The sequence below is a fragment of the Canis lupus genome, chromosome 18 (assembly GCF_048164855.1).
Source record: "Canis lupus baileyi chromosome 18, mCanLup2.hap1, whole genome shotgun sequence".
Classification (NCBI taxonomy): domain Eukaryota; kingdom Metazoa; phylum Chordata; class Mammalia; order Carnivora; family Canidae; genus Canis; species Canis lupus.
In genome coordinates this window covers 9,204,106-9,223,591 of record NC_132855.1, presented here as the reverse complement: position 1 = coordinate 9,223,591, position 19,486 = coordinate 9,204,106, and the positions used below count along the sequence as shown (strand labels likewise).

Sequence of the window (19,486 nt, the reverse complement as noted above, 5' to 3'; positions counted from 1 at the left end):
CATGATCTATATTTACAGGTGTAAATGCAACAGCTTGAAATTACCAGAATTTCACTTTTATCTTTTAATTTGCACTATTCAAAAAGTAAACGGTTAAAAAATGTAATTAAGCAAATGCATCTGTAATCACTGTATCCTCAACAGGTACAATGGACATCTCTCCGTGAAACTGAAGAGTAAGTACACTTTCTTGTAAAGTGCACCTCGGCATCGTGTTATGTGTTAGTCATAATTGCTAGAAAAAGCCTCCTGCAGAGAAATATTCTAACTATAGGGAAAAAAAAAAAAACAAGTATAATTCTGTCTTGTTTTCTGAGAAGGTTGCTCTTTTTGTGCTTTTAAAGTTCTTTTTTACCAGAAGAAAAGCATCAGACATTTATAAAACTCTATCTCTTTAACTCACAAAGAAGCTTTTTATTTTTTGAAAATGCTAACTTATTTTCTGATATACTTAAAAGTTTAGGTTAACACAGCACAGAGTACTATGAAGAAATGAATAACTACCGAGGACCAGAGTGGGAAAAACAGGTATAAAAACCTTATTTAAATAAAGGACTTCAAGGAGGCATCTGGTCTTTACTTCAAACAGTGCAAAGTTCCTAGCATCAGTCATGACATTTGCTAAAAACAGAGAGAAAAAAAAAATTAGCTCCTTTACTCATGCAAGGAATTCAATATATCTAGATCAGTGGTTCTCAACCTTGACTGCACTTTAGAATCACCAAGAGAGCTTTTAAAAAATACTTATGCCCGGGATCTATCCCAGAACAATTAAATTAGAATTTCTAGGGGGTGGGGGTCCAGACAGTGATAGTTTTAAAAGCTCCCCAGGTGATTCTAATGTGCAATGAGGGTGGAGAACTATGGATTGAGATCATATGCAAAGACATGCAAATCACAGGCAAATGAAAAATGCATTTTTGCATCTTCTGTGCACTTATTGCCTTGGAACCTTGATCTTTGCATGTATGCTTGGCCTAAGCCTGCCTGCTTCCACTCTGATTTTGCACATGTGACGCAGGTCATCACAAATGGCACTGAAATCTCTCCTTCCTCACCCACCTCTCTTCCAGGTCTAGAAAAGATGTGGATGTAAGTAAGTTAGGATGACTTGTTTATCTCTTGGTAACTGCCTACGATGGGGAACTGCCAAAAAGGTCTCTGTGAAAATATTATAATAAAAACAAAATTAAAGAGGCATGTTCATACCTCAAGGGCTATAACTTGGTAGTTATAAGAAACAGATAAAAATCTATCTCGGAAATAAATTATGGTTACGAAGGAACCTACCAGATGCTCTAAATGTGCTTACAGTTTAACTAGACCTTTGATTAGGAAAAGAAACAGATTTATTCCAAAGATTTATTGGAAGGATGCAAATTTTTAATCTTCATATAATGTATATGTTACTGGGTGAACTATCCAAAGTTTTTCAACCTCAACACTACTGTTAATTTGGGCTGGATATTTCTTTGTTGTGGGGGCTGTCCAACATTGTAAGATGTTTAGTAGCTTTCTCTGGCCTCCATGTATCAGACCCAGTAGCACCTCTCCCCACTCCCACCCCTACCTCACCTCTAACTGTGAAACGCAAAAATGTCTCCAGACATTGCCAAACGTCCCCTCCTCTCTGTTTGAGAGCCCCTGGTCCACCCACTAAAGATCACAAAGCAAGAAGTTAACATGATCTTATAAAACCAAGAAAGGCTCATAAAAAGATACTCTGTATGCACAGATAACCAGAGAATCTAGCTACGGCTCTCTTTATTTATAGAAGGATTGAAATCTGGCCTTTGGCAGAAAACCAAATATTCCAAGTGGACATATGTTAACACTGTGAGGTTTAGCACGTTTTACTGCTTAGATGAACATAATTAGGTGAGAAAGACCTGTTAACAGGGCTATCAAAAACCTAAAGCAAGACTTTTTTTTTCTTCTAATGATGCAATATGGATTTAGCAAGGCACAAACACTTGTGTTTCAAATAGGACACAGAAAAGACATAGTAAAAAAAGACAAGTGGCAACAATCAAGCATCCTCTACTGGGGCATGCATTGCCATGGCCCTTGATCCCTAAGTGACAATAAACACCAAAACAACAACAAAAGCAACAAGGGGTTAGTGGGAGCGCCTGCAAACTCTCCCTGGCGAAGTCAATATAGTCAGTCACTTTTATGCTGCCCAGAGATTGTCCATCGTGCTGGTTAACATGCTGGACAATCTGATTAGTGCTAGGCCAGGGTACTAAACAGAATCCTGAAGCTTCCTTAAAGATAACATGTCCTTCTGAGGCTTGTAATAGTTTGGCTATTATCTATGCTTTACAAACAGTAAAATACAGCCACTACTGGGAGAAATTAAATTTTTATAGAAAATCACAAATGAAGACTTTGAGCTAGGATCTGAGCTATAAAAATGGAAAACATCTTGGACTGGCAGTCACTGCTCATCAGGGATAGTTTCTTGCACCACCAGCAGCAACTGCTCATCAGTCACAGACCAGATGAGACCCCAGAATTGTATCAACATAGCCACCACTAACAAATTTGAATACTGAAAGACATAAAATCAGTTTGCCATCCCATACACAACATTAAGTGAAAAGAACAAAGACAAAATCACACACACAGAAAATTATACTAAAAAAAGTAAAATGTATTTGTGTCAGACACTGTTAGTTGCTTATTAAATATAAGACATCCTTAGCTAAATATGGGGAATGTGACTATGTTCTGGCCAATGATATATAACTGCAAATATTGTGTGGAATTTCCAGCAAAGCTCCTTACAGTCGTTGAACTAAGAACCTTTCTCCTTCCTATTGCTGGAGAGCAGATGTAATGGGCTAGAGCTCTTGCAGTTGTATCAAACTTTGAAGTACCCTTGATGATGGAAGCCACGTACTATACAGCAGAAAAATAAGAGCCTGTATCACTTTTGACACCATGAAACCACATGCAAGCCCAGGACTTCCTGCCTCTTGGCCTGCATATTGTGAGAGATAAATAAATTTCTTTTGTTTTCTTTTTTTAAAGATTTTATTTATTTATTCATGAGAGACACAGAGAGAGAGAGAGGCACAGATACAGGCAGAGGGATAAAGCAGGCTCCATGCAGGGAGCCCGACGTGGGACTCGATCCAGGGGCCCCAGGATCACACCCTAGGCTGAAGGCGGCGCTAAACCGCTGAGCCACCCAGCTGCCCGAGAGAAATTTCTATCATGTCTAAGCTTCTACTATTTCATTGAACACAGCTGAATCTAATCTTAGATTAGATTTAATCTTATATACTAAGATTTAGTATATAAGGTATCAATTATTCTTGCCATCTTGCCTCTGTAATAAGGAAGAAATAAAAGTGAGCAAGGAATGAAAATCAACTGAGTGTTTAGATGCTCTGCAAACATTAACTGTCAATGAAAGGTATTTCACATGCATTTCTTATTTAATCTTCATAACACGGTTAGAATTAGTTCCTTACTTAATAGAGGAACAAAATTGAAGCTCTGAGAGACCAAGCAATAAGCTCAAGACCAAAGATCTGATAAAAGGAAGAGACGGAATTCAAATTTAGTTTTTTGGATCTATACCCATGGTCTTTTCATAATACCATAGTAACCTCAAAACACTGAGTTATTGCTTATTAAGTGCAAAGCACTAAACAAGATTATCTGGGGCATGGCAGAGGAAGTATAAGACAGTGCCCACCCTGAAGAAACTTCCAGTTGGGTGGGATTTAAAAAGCAAGAGGCAAATTTGATGCTCAGTGAGTTAAATAAAGTAACTACAATGAAGATGTTCCATGAGAGGATGTGACTGGCAAATAAGTTATACAGATTTTATTTGTTATACAAGTGAAGAATTACGGATAATTTTATCTCAAAATACTCGTTTCCTTCCTTCTCCTCTGCCTCCCTCCAACTCACCTTTAACTGTGTTTTTGCCATGTGCCAAATATTCTACTTAGCACTGATGCCACAAAGGTGTGCCACATGAAACATCACTCTCAAGAACCTCAATATGAAGGAAGTTATAAAAAGCAGAATGAATCCCAACTGACATAATACGGTGTAAACTGAATAGATCAGCGACTAGGGAAAAAACTGAAAGTGAGAGAATTACTTTCTAAAATCAGACATAAGCTCTGATGGGTTTACTGATGATTTTTTTCCCACATTTCTCAGACCCAGATAATCTCGGGTCAAGAATACCTCACTCTTCTATGAAGAATATTGTACACTTGGGAAGCTATCCAAAAGGGGCAGGATCCTCCAAAAAGAAGTCTACTATTTACCACAGGCATTCTTCCTTTGAACATGACAGTAAGATGCATGGGAAACTGTATCAAAGTAAAATTACACTGGTGTAATGGCCTGGGAAAGCCCTTCCCAGCCACATTCTCTTTTAATTTGGGGTATTAACTAAGAACTTAGTTAATATTGAGAGATTAGGTAATTTTAAAACAAGTATTAAGAATACAAGGCAGATTGGACCAGATTTGGGGAAACCTAGATACCAAGCAAATAAATGAATCTTAACATGTAACTAGAAAAAAATCTGAAATTGTAGGTGATGGGCAATATGATCAAGTATTTTAGAATTATTAACAGACTTCAGCACTTTGGATGGATTAGGGTGTAGGACAGCAGTTGGAGGCAATAGAGGAGATGCTTTCAATGGTCTTTGCACATTGTAGTAATGGGGGCAGGGAGGGGGCAACATGTTGGGGAACAATAAATGGATATCACTGGTCACAGCACTGTCCTGGAACACGATAGATAAATACGTGTGATTTGTAGGCATTTCACTAACAAAATGTACAAAGACGTGCAAAAGAACTTAAAACTCCTTTGGATTTACTTCCTAGTATCTAAGACTAAAGAGCTCAGTAGAGCATATCAAAGGATTCTCAAACAGGTAGAGTGCCTCAGTTTTTTACTTAGGGCATGGTCACCTCAACTCTCAATTCTCTTCACTTGCTGCAAATTAAACCTGGGACATCCTGTTCTCACAAAATCAATCAAGTATGAAGAGCACCATGGAAACCACAAAATTAGCAGTGAGGTTGTGAGCCAAGGTTTCTTGTACCTACCAATCGGTAGAGCTCGGTAATGCTGATGTCCTCTGGGTCCACCATCGCATACTCTTTCCTAGGCACCAGATCCAGTCCCAGTTGTCTAGAAAACACATGGCGAAAGATTGGGGGAAAAGTCACCTCGATAGAATATATCAAAAATCATTATTTTTATTATATCACCCCGAAATTACATATGTCGCACACCATGCTTCTTTCACTCCTATTTTTTGCCTCGTATTAACTGGTTATCACATTTGGAGTAGCGGATATAACTAGGCTGGACACTGGGCATAACTCGAGAAACAGAAGACGACGAAGGAAGGGAAATCCGGGGGATGGGCAGGCACTGTGAATGGAGTGCCTCTGCCACTGGAGGCCTGGTGCTGGGTGGTGGGGAGCCATCAGCACCTCAAGAACTATCACCATAGAAACCCCTCCAACTTGAACTGGGGGAGAACCAAGAGCGAGACCTAATTTTGTTCCAGAAATCAGAGTTGAGAAGAGGGAAGTTTGGCCTTTAGGATGTGACCTGGCATTAAAATTATATCCAGAGCTAATACATTTCTTTTTTTAAAAAATATTTTATTCATTTATTCATGAGGGACACACACAAAGAGAGAGAGAGGCAGAGACACAGGCAGAGGGAGAAGCAGGCTACACGCAGGGAGCCCAACGTGGGACTCGATCCTGGGTCTCCAGGATCACGCCCTGGGCCAAAGGCAGGCACTAAACCGCTGAGCCACCCAGGGATCCTGAACTAATATATTTCTAATGTGAATCTCTGGCAGCGTGTGTAGACCTCAGTCATAGAGTTCTGCAGTCACTCATTAGAAGAAACTCAGAAAAGGCAGATGACAGAAATTAAGGCACTGTAGTTTTAGGCCTGCGGTGGCGAAATGGTTTAATCTCTTGTGTCAGCTTGACATGACTGACATGTGGCTCTGCGGTCATACATCCAGCCTCAGTGGGAAGCCATCTGATGACTGATTTGCGAGGTCCTACCACAGAGGAAAGTGTAACTGCTAAGTTGCTTCTAGTGACCTTGGTGACAACCTCCTCTCCAGGGTGCCCACTTGACTACATTGCTATCAATGCTGTATCACTCTATTCATCTCCTTAACCTTCCATAACTATCCCAAAAATGTCACAATACCTGTGTAATGCTACTGTCTCTCCCAGACTCCCCCTCAGTTACCCCATTCCAGGTATCCTGCAATTCTCTGGTGCGAATTTGTTCCGTGTCCTTTTCACATCATTTTCTAACATGGAAGCCTTCTGGCATGGCATTTCCAGTTATAAAGCCAGAGCTTCCTCACTTGTACTTTAAAAAAAAAATCCTGAAATTCTGTATCCTACTCAAAACTTCATTAGAGGTTTCATAAGTAGACCTTACTAATTCGGCCCTTACATCAAGCCAGGCACTGATCTAGCCATTCTGAGGGAATCTTCTTAAGAAGATCACATCTGGACCCTCCCAATGGCAGTAGTTGTTTTAGACATGGAAACAGTTTCTTAATTTTCTTTAGTTATGGTTTTCTTTGAGAAACTTAAAAATCACACTCCCCCGTTCTCTAATTTTTGTTGAACTTTTGAATCATAGACAGCGCTGTGATCTGTTCTCAAAATATTCATGTTTCCCTGTTATGGACTGAATGTGCCCTCCCAAAATGTATATGTAGAAGCCCAATATGCCAACCCCATCATGGCTATATTTGACGATAGGGTCTATATGGTAATACACATTACATGAGGTCATAAGGGTAGGGCCCTGATCCAACAGAACTGGTGTTCTTACAATAGAATAGGTGTTCTTACAATAGACCCCACAGATTTCTCAATGTCCATGCAAGCACAGAGAAAAGGTCATGTGAGGACACAGCAAGAAGGCAGCTGTCTGCAAGCTGGCAACAGTGTCCTCACCAAGGTCGATGGTACCTTGGTCATGGATGGACTTCTAGCCTCCAGAACTGTGAGAAAATAAATGTGTCGTTCAAGCCACTCAGTCTATGGTATTTTGTTATGGCAGCCCTAGCAAATGAATACATCCCCCTTGGTACACCTCACCAGGGATTCTGATAGGATCTATTCCCCATTCTCTACTCCCTCCCAAGAGAGAACCACTGCCCTACAATGTAAGACATCATTTGACACCAGGTCAGTATCACTGAGGAAAGATGATCTAGCAAAGGAAAGAGGATATATAAGCACGTATGAATTCACCTCACCTACCCTACCCACAGCTCCTTCTATGAGAAGCTGTCCTACCCATCTTCTTTGCTAGGAGGCATGAGGGAAAGCTGAGGCAGTCTAGTCATCTGACCATCTCCCCTTCCTGAGCCACACCTGCCTGGGCACCTGACCTAAGGATAAATAATCTATGGACTGGCCAGTAGCTTAGGAGTGACTGGTATAACATGCTCAGTCTAAACAGGAATAGTAGATTTTGGCTTTCAATGAGATTCCTTTTTTGAGAATTCAGACCTAGAGATTCAGAGCATCAGCCATATGGTGCAAGGAAGAAAAGATACATGAAGGGCAACTGGTTGACATCACTGTAGAATAAGCCAAGACCAACTCTAGCTGCACAGGTGCTGGAGCAGGTGTGAAGTCCAGAAACTTCACGAGCTTTGGGGCCCCAGGAACTTGTAACTTGCAAGTCTCTCTCTCTCGTAAGGCTTTCATTGCTCAACTTCTGCTGGCTTCCTGGGTCCTAGCTGTGTGAAGAGAGTCCCCTCTGTTTCTGTTTTGTTTTATTAATTCCTAGGTATATCGTTAGGATAACTCTCCCAGTGTTTGAGATTTTCTTAGCTCACAGAACAGGAGCATGGCAGTGCTTTTCAAACCAAGAAGAAGATAGGAGGCAAAGTGAGAAAGGAGAAAATGCAAAGAGAGCTCTCAGGATGCAGGAAACCAGAGCAGTGGGGTGGGGGTGGGGGGCAAGTTCTCTCTCATTTCAGGCACTGCACTGCTCTGGGACATCAGGAAAGAAGGATGAACAGATTCTCCATCCTGTAAGATCTTAGCAGGAAAAGTCAAAGGACAGTACAGGACTCTATGGGCAACAGAAACAGACACCATTATTTTAACTCTGTGTGATACCTCCAGGTGAGAATATTTCTTTTCATGGCTCTGTTGAGGAACAAAATGAATAACTCCTCCTCCTCTGCCCCCCAAGCTTCCCACATCCAGAGGGCTTCTCTTTACCACTCTTCAGCAGTTGTGATACACAACTCGAGACTGAACATTCTTAACTCCGTTTCATCCAGAGATCTACGTGCTAACAGATAATTTTGCAGGACAATCTGATCCAGTTTAATATGCGGGAGCATTATTGGAATTTGCTTTCCGGTTAGTACTATTCCTTAAGAAAAATGACGTTTTCTTATAGTCCGCGCACAATCTGTGTGCTACAAGCTGTTTTTAACTAAGTGGTCGAAGAAAAAATGAGACCTCAGAAAATTCGTGAATTTGAGGATGAGCTATATAAACTATACTGTTCATTTTCACACATCAATGTTTTAACAACTTACCATAAATTAGCCACAGAACTGCCCAAAGTACAGGCCAGAACTCACATGAGTCAAAACTGAGTCATGATTCAGTTAGAATTAGTGTTTTTCTCTCGGTCATCATCCTCCTTCCTACAACTGAAAAAGTAACTTCTTGCCTGCTCTATATTTCTAAGTTATTTTTGATAAGCTACTTCAACCAACTGCCTTCCTATTTACAAACTAGGCTTTAAGCAAGGACCAGCATAATGACTAAGAGCCATTATAATTCAGTGAAAACTCAAAGTTTTTTTTCAAAATCAAAAAGAAACACATTCTAGACAGCATGGGCCCCTTTCAAAGGGCCTTGAGATCCACTCTGCTCGGCCTGCCTCGTCTCACACAGCAAGACCGGAGGCTCTTGGGCAAGTGGCTGCCAAGTTCTTTTCCTCAGGAAATGCTATGTGTTTGGACTCATACTGTCCTGGAGCCAAGAGGGCCCATGCACCTCCTCTAGTTTAACATACTCCTTCCACAGGTCAAGAAGGCGAAGTCAAGAACAGCTCAGACATTCGTCTCACATCTTAAAAAAGCAGCATTCCTAGTCCAATGTCTTTTTGCCATTCCACACCTATGGTTGTTCTTTTTTAATTCCCTCCAGGAATCAATCTTGTAGATGTAAATAATTTAGGGCAACCATGCTGGTTGGTCATCTATAAAAGGATGAATGGCACATCTTAACAAAATAACGGAAGTAGTCTGCGTGAGCACGAGGCTTAAAATGTGTCAGGAGGTCCATGTGCTCATGTCTGTAGTATGTCACGTCTCAGCAGAATCAGAAGTGGCTTCTGATAGAGCTACTCCCTGTCATCAGAGGAAGTAGCACTCTAGCTTCAAATCGGTTTTTCCAGATTCAGTAAGAGGCGAATTTATCTGTGGTTTATGTCCTGCCATTTTCTCCTTTCCTGCCTGCTTTTCTTTTATTCCGTAGCCCTAAGATCCTCTGAAGGTCCAAATAGCAAATGGGGATTTGGGGAGAGAAAAGGAAGAGAGGATGTGACTTTGACATTGAGACACCTTTCAACGTCTTTCAACAAGCCTAGGATCACAGTCCAAGCTTTTTCTAATTTCTCACCCACATTTTAACATTCCTACTTGGTACAATATCAGCTTTGATCAGGGCTTTAAGTGATGAGATTTACTAAAGCGCTTTGCTCTTATTTTACATTAGTCATAGTTTTCTTTAAGAGTAAGTCTTGGTCTGCCTTTTACGGAGTTCTCCCAAGCAGCTCCTCCAAGGGGCCACTGCGTACACACAGGCGGAATCAGGGCAATCGTGAATGCCCCACTGGTGCACCTGTTTTAAGACTTTCAATAGGCAGTGTTAGCATTAGTATCTCCCTCCAGATTTCTTCGGTGACATATTACGACGCTACGGAAGGGGTATATATTAAAAGCAAATACAGGGATCCCTGGGTGGCGCAGCGATTTGGCGCCTGCCTTTGGCCCAGGGCGCGATCCTGGAGACCCGGGATCGAATCCCATGTCAGGCTCCGGGTGCATGGCGCCTGCTTCTCCCTCTGCCTGTGTCTCTGCCTCTATCTCTCTCTCTCTCTCTCTGTGTGACTATCATAAATAAATAAAAATTAAAAAAAAAAAAAAAAAAAAAAAAAAAAAAGCAAATACACATGCCAAACCTAAAGCCTATTTTTAAATAAGATCTATTTAGCAGAAGCCATATGTGGCTGATCCCTGTGAACACTCCCTACTCTGTGAGCACATGCACACCGTCTGCCCTCACGGGGCACTAGTGAACAAACAGCAACCTGGTGCCCTCGCCAGCTGGACAGGCTGTGGTTCTCAGCTCCATGGGTGACAATCTTCCCCTAAGTCCCCAAAAGGAAAAAAGAGCTGAAACATCCCCCTAGGGTGTTTTCTGGAGACATTACCCTGCAGTGGCTCACACCTGTGCGCTGCCAGCAGAGATCCCCCCTTGCCCCCACTGCAGTGGACGGTACTCACTCATTGCCCCAGTCCAGGCGGGCCGTGATGTGGCGTTTCACGTCCTTCATCCGGTCGTGGGTCAGGTGGCCCACCAGCACCTGCCGCCGCAGATCCAGGATCTCATTCATGATGTGCCACAGCCGGTGGAAGAGATCGCCTTCGTTTCTCTGAGAGGTACACAAACGTGGCATCGCAGGTCAGTCTCCAGAGTGAATGGTGAGGAAACCAGGCGGGAAAGGGAAGGACAGGGACACCTGGGTGGCTCAGCGGTTGAGCATCTGCCTTTGACTCCGGGCGTCATCCTGGAGTCCTGGGATCGAGTCCCGCATCAGGCTCCCTGCATGGGGCCTGCTTCTCCCTCTGCCTGTGTCTCTGCCTGTCTCTGTGTGTCTCTCACGAATAAATAAATAAAATCTTGAAAAAAAAGAAAGGAAGGAAGGAAGGGAGGGAGGGAGGGAGGGAGGGAAGGGAAGGACAGTTGTGCCCACCCTCCACGTGCCCGCCACTCCGCGGGCAGATCCTCTGTTCACAGGCCCCTCTCCCCTCGGACTCTGGGCTACACACCTGCTCTGCACGCTTTCACCCAGCTCCGCGGCTCCGCTCTCCTGGCCAAGAGTCCAACTTCACCTCTCAGACCGCCCAGCGTCCTCACTTGGCCTCCACACCCGGAGCTCACCTTCCCTGCCTCCTTTCCCACTTCAAATCCTCCTTTCTTCAGCTCTATCCAAATTCTACTGTCCTTCAAGGCTCCGCCTATATCCCACCTCGGTCAGGAATCTTCCCTGGTAAGTCTCACCCATGTTCTTTTCTCCCTTCTCTGAACAGTGGCTGCATGCAACGAAGGCCACTTTAACGGAAAATACTGTTTTCTAATTATTTCCTGCATGTTGGTCTTAAGGCTCTCCGGTCTTTCTCACCATAAGCTGGGTACGCTGGGGGCTCTCAACCTCATTCACGGCTATTACCTGGTCCCTATTCAGACCTCTGCAAATAAACACTGTTTTTTTTCTGACTGGTTAAACATTCGTGTAGATTCAAGATACTCTCCTGAGAAATTCGTCCAGCAAGGGCGGTTTAATGTAAGGTAAATGAGTTAACTGGTTTCAGATCCTGGTTTTGCTACTTACTTGTTTTACAGGCTTTGGAACGAGTTTTGTCACCTGTGAGACAGACAGTACTACCTTCCTGTGAGGTTGTTTTGTGGACTGGAGATAAGGTTCGTGAAGAGAGCAGAACGGCACAGTGACGAAGAGCACAGACTCGGGAGCCTGACTACCAGGCCTGCATTCCAACTTTGCCACTAACTGGCTGAAAAACCTTCGGCAATGTATTAACTTCTTGGTGTATATTTTCTTATCTGTATAATGGGTATTATAATAACCATCTGATGGGGTCACTGTCAAGATTGATGAGTTAATATACCAAAACTCTTGAGAATAACACCTGGCCTAGAATAAATACCACCCAAGTGTTGGCCATTACCAATACTGCTACTGTTGTGGGTTTCATCTAGAATAAGCCCTCTACAAATGTTGTGTCCTTACCAAAAGCTAGCCTATCTCTCTTACATTGAGGGCAAAACCATTTCTCAACATCCATCTTTCATCTTTCTTAACCAGAAGTTATGATTTTACTTTCTACTAAGATAGTAGTAGAGGACAGAAACAGTGTTATGAAAGGATTGAGATTATCATACACGTGAAGTCCTCTGCTGTGATAAACTACCAAAAATAGCAAAAATCCTGTGTGATGGGTAAAGATGCTCGGTTGGAACACAATTTTTTTTATTTTAATTTTAAAAAGTCGTGACATGTCTTCTACTTTATCAAGACTTGGTGACTTGGAGTGTTTTAATGTACTGTGCAGGTGAGACAAATGTGCTGGCTAAACAGCAAAGCATTCTCCGTGACACCATCCCTGAGATATAAATAATTGTGCCTCTTGACTCGTAAAGCACTCTATGGAGCTTCTTCGTCTCGCTCTTTACTCATGTTATATGCTACCATACAAGTCACACCAGGGGCATTGTGATGCAAGACTCTGGTAATTCGCCGCTCAGTGTCTGTGCTCTCCACTTGGTGTCAACTCCCAACCATAGATGCTGGGTCGGCCTTGGGTAGCCCCAGCAGCTGGAGAATGAATAAATAGATACTTGATTTATAGGAGGTCATTCTGTAGATCTTGAGAGGCAGATCCTGTGTAAGTCATGTGAAACAATAAGGGAAGAAGATCAGGAAAAGCTTGAGGAAGTCAGTGGTCAGTGGAAAGGTCCATGAGAGTCAAAGAAGTCCCATAAGGAGGATGTAAAATAAGTCAACTCTCATGCAGCAAAAGGGAGAGCCAGCTCCATAGACCTGACTGTCACAGTGTGAAAGTCATCTGCCCTGCTCTTGGGAGAGGTGTTCTGCAGTCGTTCAGTAGGATGGACTTGATTTTTTAATGATGTCACCTCTAGTACTTAGGTTGAAGAGAACGCTGACATGAAAAGGAAGCTGGATCCTTTATAAAAATGAAAACCAGCTGGTCAGCTTTCCCTTTAGGGGAGGGGAGGCAGGAACACTGACATCCTGCAGTCATGACCAGCACACCTGCCCTACTAATGTGCAAGCCGTACGCCTCTCATCTGGTCTGACAGCGGGTCATAAAATGATGATTCATCAAAAACTGGATTTCAAACACTGGACACTTATGAAGACTATTTAGATAAAAAGTGCTCTTGATTTTAACATTAAATGAAAAGGGTAGGGTGCAATACCAAGCACTTGGAGTAAAGCCATATCTAAAAGTTCCTGCAATATATTGGAGCTGTAGCAAAAAGCCAATTGGATTTTAGTGTTTTAGAGAATGGGTAAGTTTTCATTTGCCTCAAACGAAAACAGCATAGGGTTTAGAGCAGCAGATCTACCTTCAGACTCAGGCCTTACCACTTAGCACGGGACCCTGAATACGTTATCTCTGCTAAGATTTGAGAATAAAAACACTCTGGCAGAGCCCCGAGAAGAAAGATATAAAATATCCAGCCAAAGGCCTGCACAGAAGTACTTAGTAAAAGATGGTTGCTGTATTTCTCCTAAGCTTTTTGCGGTTATGTTACTGGTATTTCATTAACTGATAGTTGAAAGAACATTATTTAGGCTCTTCCCAATGATATTAAAAAGAGCAACTAGCACTTCTCAAGCAAGTATTTACCATGAGCTTTTAAGCTACAAGTTCTACTTATACAAAGTATACCTCATAAACGGCTTACAATTTACAAGATCTTAGTATCCTCATCAAACATCTACCAGGGGAGAAGCCAGGCACCTTAAAAACCACTAGAAAAGAACATGCACCGACCTGAACCAGACACTGGGCTTGGAACACCTGGATTAGGAAAAGAGAACCCAGATGGTCCGACACAGCCAAGTCAGCCTCATTCTCAAGGTCGAAAATCTATTATTTCCAGGTCCAACTTCCTATCTGTCCCTAACATAACTGACTACCATGCCAGTCTCCAGGGGCAACTTTCAAATCATTCTCTCTGTGTGTCCATTACTCAGGACGTCAGGAAGTGGAAAAGTTACTCCTGGGGCTTACAGCACATAGATTTTCAAGCCAATCAAGTATGTCCCCAAAATAGATGCTCGCAACCCGAAAAGCAGGTAAAAATAGCTAGATAAGACAGACTCAAGAGGCAATTCAACTTTGTTCCCCACAAGCTGCCGCATAAAAGGCAAAGTGCTGGGGCTCTAGCTCAACTAATGGATGACACTTACACTGCCATTATTTTTATAACTCTTCTGTTGGGTGTTTAAGATGCAATGATTTGAACGTTTCAAATAGCTTCATTCCCATGTTAATATTATGCACAATGTTATTTTAAGTGAAATAATAGTTGGATTTTATACTCATTCTAATATAATTTTTTTTTTCCAAAAAAATCTCAAGAGGAGATCTGCGTGCATTTCCTTTGTAGCCTCTCAGCTCAGACCCCTTGAGTTCCGTTATCTTGACTTTGCATTTACCTCATTCCGGCAAAGCTTAGACTGGCATTTAATCTAAGACTGCCTTGTGGATTTTAGGAGTGAGTCCTAAAGCCACCAGCGCCAGGAGGGCATGGTCAGAGAAATCCAACATCAAAAGGGGTTTTATTTTTAAGATTTTCTTGCTTCAATGAAATATCCTATTGCATTTTATATGTAAGAGACAATAAAAACTGTCATTCCGTGCCAATGTCCTTCGCTAATTTGGATTTTCTCTTTGACAAGCTGTTTCAAATCGTTTTGTCAGGCTAAGTACACCTTTGTATTTTGAACGCATCCCTTCAAATGATCAAGCTGTTCTATAAATGTCTTTGAAAATAAAAGGAGAAATAGTGTTCCTCATCCTCAAACCTCCACCACCCCCAAATTTGTGCTTATCAGAGATCCAAAGCACTAGATTCACATCAGAATCCCAGCCCTGCCATTTTCTGGCTGCGTGGGCCAGAGCCAACACTTCACTCTCTGCCTCTTGCTCCTCATTCGTGAGCTGGGGATGATCACAGTCATCATTTCCTTAAGTGGTTGTAGAGATCGGAGGAGATGCTGCACATGGAGGACTTCCACAGGGTTTGCAACATAGTAAGCTCTTCATAAGTACAATTTGTTATAAAAAGTAAGTACATGAAAACATACTCCCCAAACATTGACCTGACCCCCTTCCATTTTGTTTGAGAAGCATTCCTTTCTCTTATATATTTAGAATAGTCTTGTTCATTCTGCCTAAGGAGTCTATCATTTTCAGTATATCTGAATTACTTACAGAAAATTAATATAAAATCCCACCAATACTCCAATTGTATGCAAATAAATTCCTCTCTCCTTGAAAATTAAAAATACTCCGAAAGCTTGACACTAACTAGATCCACGTAAACCATTCTACTTGGTGAGATGTGCCAGAAAAATCATCTTTTACATTTCTGCAGCTTGAAAAAGAACTTAGCCCATGCTTAGTAGACTCTCAGATTGCAGCAAGGCTATGTGTTATTAGGCTCTGTATGTGATTTCTAGAGCAGTGCTAATGCCTTAAAGTGAGTGCTCAACCATTGGCCGATGCTGACTCTTGCTCAAGTATTTCTTAAAACAATTCGCAATCTAAAAAATTACACCATTAAAAAGTTACCTACCACATACAGCTGCTTCCACATAGTTCCCCAGTCTCTTAATGTCGATGTCATTTCTGTTATAACGGAGTCTTCGGTGGGAATAACCATTTCAAATTGTCTGTGAAATTAAAAGAGAAAAACAAAGTATATATGCAATTATCATAGATAACAATTTTCTTTTCAATCCTCCGAAAGATAAAACTAGGAAAGGAAACTGCCTATTAGTTTGGGTTCTGCAGACAGTAACAAGGATCTGATTAGAGACCTGTGTGAGGCATGTTATGTGGGTCATGGCAGTACAACACCAAAAGGACCAGCCACTTTATCCACATCAATTTTGAGGAGTGTGGTGAGAAGCAACAAAATCAGAAGACTTCTGCTCCAGCCACAATGTGACCACTAAACAACAACTCATTTAAGTTCCCAAGCCCAAAAGCCTTCATGTAACATGAGGTCACTGAGCCCACATAAACTAGGAAACAGCTTTTGCTTTTCAAGCACTATGACCATACGATTCAAAGGGAGTAACAGACTTGCTCAATGATCAGGATATTACGGCTGCAAACGTCCAACCTAACCTAGTGTTATAAGTACCTAGACACCGAGGTACCAATTAAACAGTCGCTTGATTTTATTAACACTTCATTTTTATTATTTGTAAATGGGACCATGAAAAACGATTAATATACTAGTAATGTCATCATGCGTCATTGAACTTCAAAGCTTTTGCTATCACAGACGTTCCGATATCCATTGCACAACGCTCTTCTCTATGATTAGGGTAATATATTTTTCCTGTTTCTTCTCTAAAAGTGAAACACTATACTGGGAAAACACTCATACCAGCATCTACTGGGGTACATACAGTGGTCTGTTGTTGAGGAGATCCATGAAGCTATGGACGAGAAGAAAACCCAGAAGATTTTCTTTATCCCCTGCATCTATCTCTGATGTACAACAACCTTTTCCCTCATCTCAAGTTTCTTTTTTCAATTTTTTTTTCAGTTTGTGTGCAGGTTAAAATGCTTAAGTGGCTATTATTACTACAACTTCTCATAAGAATGCTGCCAGCTATTTGATGGGGATTATTTTCTTAACATTTGAGTATGTATTTTTTTCAAGGACAACATCTAATATGTACAAGGTAACAGCATTTTAGACACTGAACCAGGTTGTCTAGATGATCAAGGGAAAATTACTTCTTAGCATGAGGCTAATAACTGCTCTGTAGCTCCTTTGTGATGTTATATCCAAAGGGTGTATAATTGTCTTTTGTAAAGTCTTCTTGACAGCGAGTAAGAGAACGAAAAATCTTCACCAACAGAGCCTCATTTCCTCATTTCATACTGCTGCTAAAATGCGTGCTCTGTGAATATTTCCCTTCTTTCTAGAGCTGAAACACAGCTGAAAATGTGAAAGTGGGATTCAAAACTAGAAATAAAAGTAAACAGTAGTATATGAACTGCGACATATACAGATCCTTACATCAAGTCTACGTGTGACATTTTCAAATGGTAGCGCCTTTATTTTGCTTTTGAAGCAGCTGTTGCAATTTAAATGATGAATATTTGGAGACAGAGATTATAAAATGATCAGATGTAAGGTCAAAAAGGGAATAATGAATTTCCAGGACAACTCGACAACCTACTTAACATTTAAAAAGTGGCATGACCTCAAGCAGCAATTAAACACTAGAGAAGTGGCCTCGTTGTTCATAAACCATCACTTAATTTAAGGACCCCCATCAGCCCAACATTGCTCCGAAGACCCAGGAATGAAGAAAAAGGCAATTCAGTCTGTGAGAAGTTGATTTGGTGTTTGTTCAACCAAAATGTAAATTTTTAAGAAGCTTTACAAAATCACCGTTTTCGGCAAGCCAGCTGTTTCCTCTTAATTACACCAAAACCAAAGTCGATGTTCAAATAGTTGTAAGTAGTGGCCCCTGAAATTACATTTTGTTCAGTTATTCTGATACACTTTGCAGCTACTTCATCCTTCCGAGATATACTTTGCAGCAGCCATCAGGCTGCTGATCTTAAAATAAGAGAGGTTAATGTCAAAATCCAAAGAAGTTCCTCTTTGGGAAAGCAATCATCTGGTAATGTGTGTTCTCAAATGTTTTCAGGCTCAAGATTTTCTTCCAGTTAATGGTCCTAGAATCTGGAGTCTCAATTAATTCCAATAACTTTTTTCTTGTTAAGAAAATAAATTTGTATTCTCCCCACAACGTTCTCCTGCTACTTAATGCTCATTATGCCCTGTGTCACATGAAGAACCCACAACCAAGTCTTAAACTTACACAACTAAATTCTGAGAACACTTTATCCTTACTTAAACTTCCTCAGACTCAGGGAAGGGGGCCAGGTCTGTAGTTTCTCCCTGGGACAAAAATAAATAAAAGAAGGCACTTGTTTTGATAATGCCCCACCCCAATCTGCTCTGAGGTAGGACTTCCATGGGGTAGAACGATGCTTGACATTATCTTTGCTAGCATTCTCTACTTCCCTTGGTCAGAGTGTATGGTGGGGGCTGATCATCCCTTTGCTCTGCATAGTTAAAGGGGTAGGGCTGGGCTTGGGGCACAGGCAGCAAAGAGAACTGACTGCATGGGTCAACCCAAGTGGATATTTTAAGGATCGGGGTAGAGAGCTTGGTGTTTCCATATTGTCCAGCCCGGATCACTAGAGCAGAAAGCTCAGAACAAAGAGTGAGCCTATGGCCCAAGCAACTGCTAGAGTTTCCTCTGGTTTGCTTGAGGGGAGCTAGACAGTGCAAAGTAAGCCTGGCGGGAGGACTCCAAGCTTGACTCATTTCTGGTGCGACATTCCCAAAGGACACACACTGATTAAAACAGTAGCAGCAGTGGTAATTATTCATATTAGAATTATCATGTTTTTAATCTACTATTTTAAATAATTACTATGGCTACTACTAATGATGGTAATATTGCTTCAAGCAGTATTGAATGACATACAGTATAAGATCTCCTAGAGATTTATCCATATAGGTAACTCTCAAGGTACTTATACCACAGATGCTCACCCACCTGCAGAAGTTATTTCAATGAATTAAGATTAATACTTTACCTTTATAGACAGTGGATATAAGAATCATCCATTTAAATAGCATGACTTGGAACTTCTTTGGTAAAATTCAAGTTTAAAGATCTCATTTACTATGATTTAAAATGTGCTTTAGGGGGAATCCCTGGGTGGCTCAGCGGTTTAGCGCCTACCTTTGGCCCAGAGCATACATAATACTGGGGTCCCTGGATTGAGTCCCGCATCGGGCTCCCAGCAAGGAGCCTGCTTCTCCCTCTGCCTGTGTCTCTGCCTTTCTCTCCCCCTGTGTCTCTCATGAATAAATAAATAAAAATCTTTAAAAAAAAAAAAAGTGCTTTAGTAATTCAAATAAATTTTTTTTTATTTGAAGTAAAATGTAATTTTTTTAAAAAAGATTTTATGGATTTTATGTATGTATGTATTTATTTATTTATTAAGATTTTATTTACTTATTCATGAGAGACAGAGAGAGAGAGGCAGAGACGCAGGCAGAGGGAGAAACAGGCTCCATGAAGGGAGCCCGACATGGGACTCGATCCTGGGTCTCCAGGATCACACTCTGGGCCTAAGGCAGCGCTACACCACTGAGCCACCAGGGCTGCCCCAGATTTTATTTATTTATTCATGAGAGACACAGAGAAAGAGGCAGAGACACAGGCAGAGGGAGAAGCAGGCTCTATGCAGGAAGCCTGATGTGGGACTCGATCCCAGAACTCTGGAATCATGCCC

The 19,486-nt window shown here is 41.5% G+C and overlaps 1 protein-coding gene across 8 annotated transcripts in view; it reads right to left on the bottom strand.

The window, feature by feature from the left end:
* DOCK4 (dedicator of cytokinesis 4) overlaps positions 1–19,486 on the bottom strand; it is a 410,872-nt gene that overhangs the window by 202,479 nt on the left and 188,907 nt on the right. For all 8 annotated transcript variants that reach the window (XM_072783430.1, XM_072783431.1, XM_072783435.1 and 5 more), the window contains exons 5-7: positions 15,717–15,813; positions 10,589–10,737; positions 5,094–5,178 (exon numbers count right to left, since the gene is read on the bottom strand). In XM_072783430.1, coding sequence (XP_072639531.1) covers positions 5,094–5,178; positions 10,589–10,737; positions 15,717–15,813 — 331 coding nt within the window. The remainder of the gene's footprint in view (positions 1–5,093; positions 5,179–10,588; positions 10,738–15,716; positions 15,814–19,486) is intronic.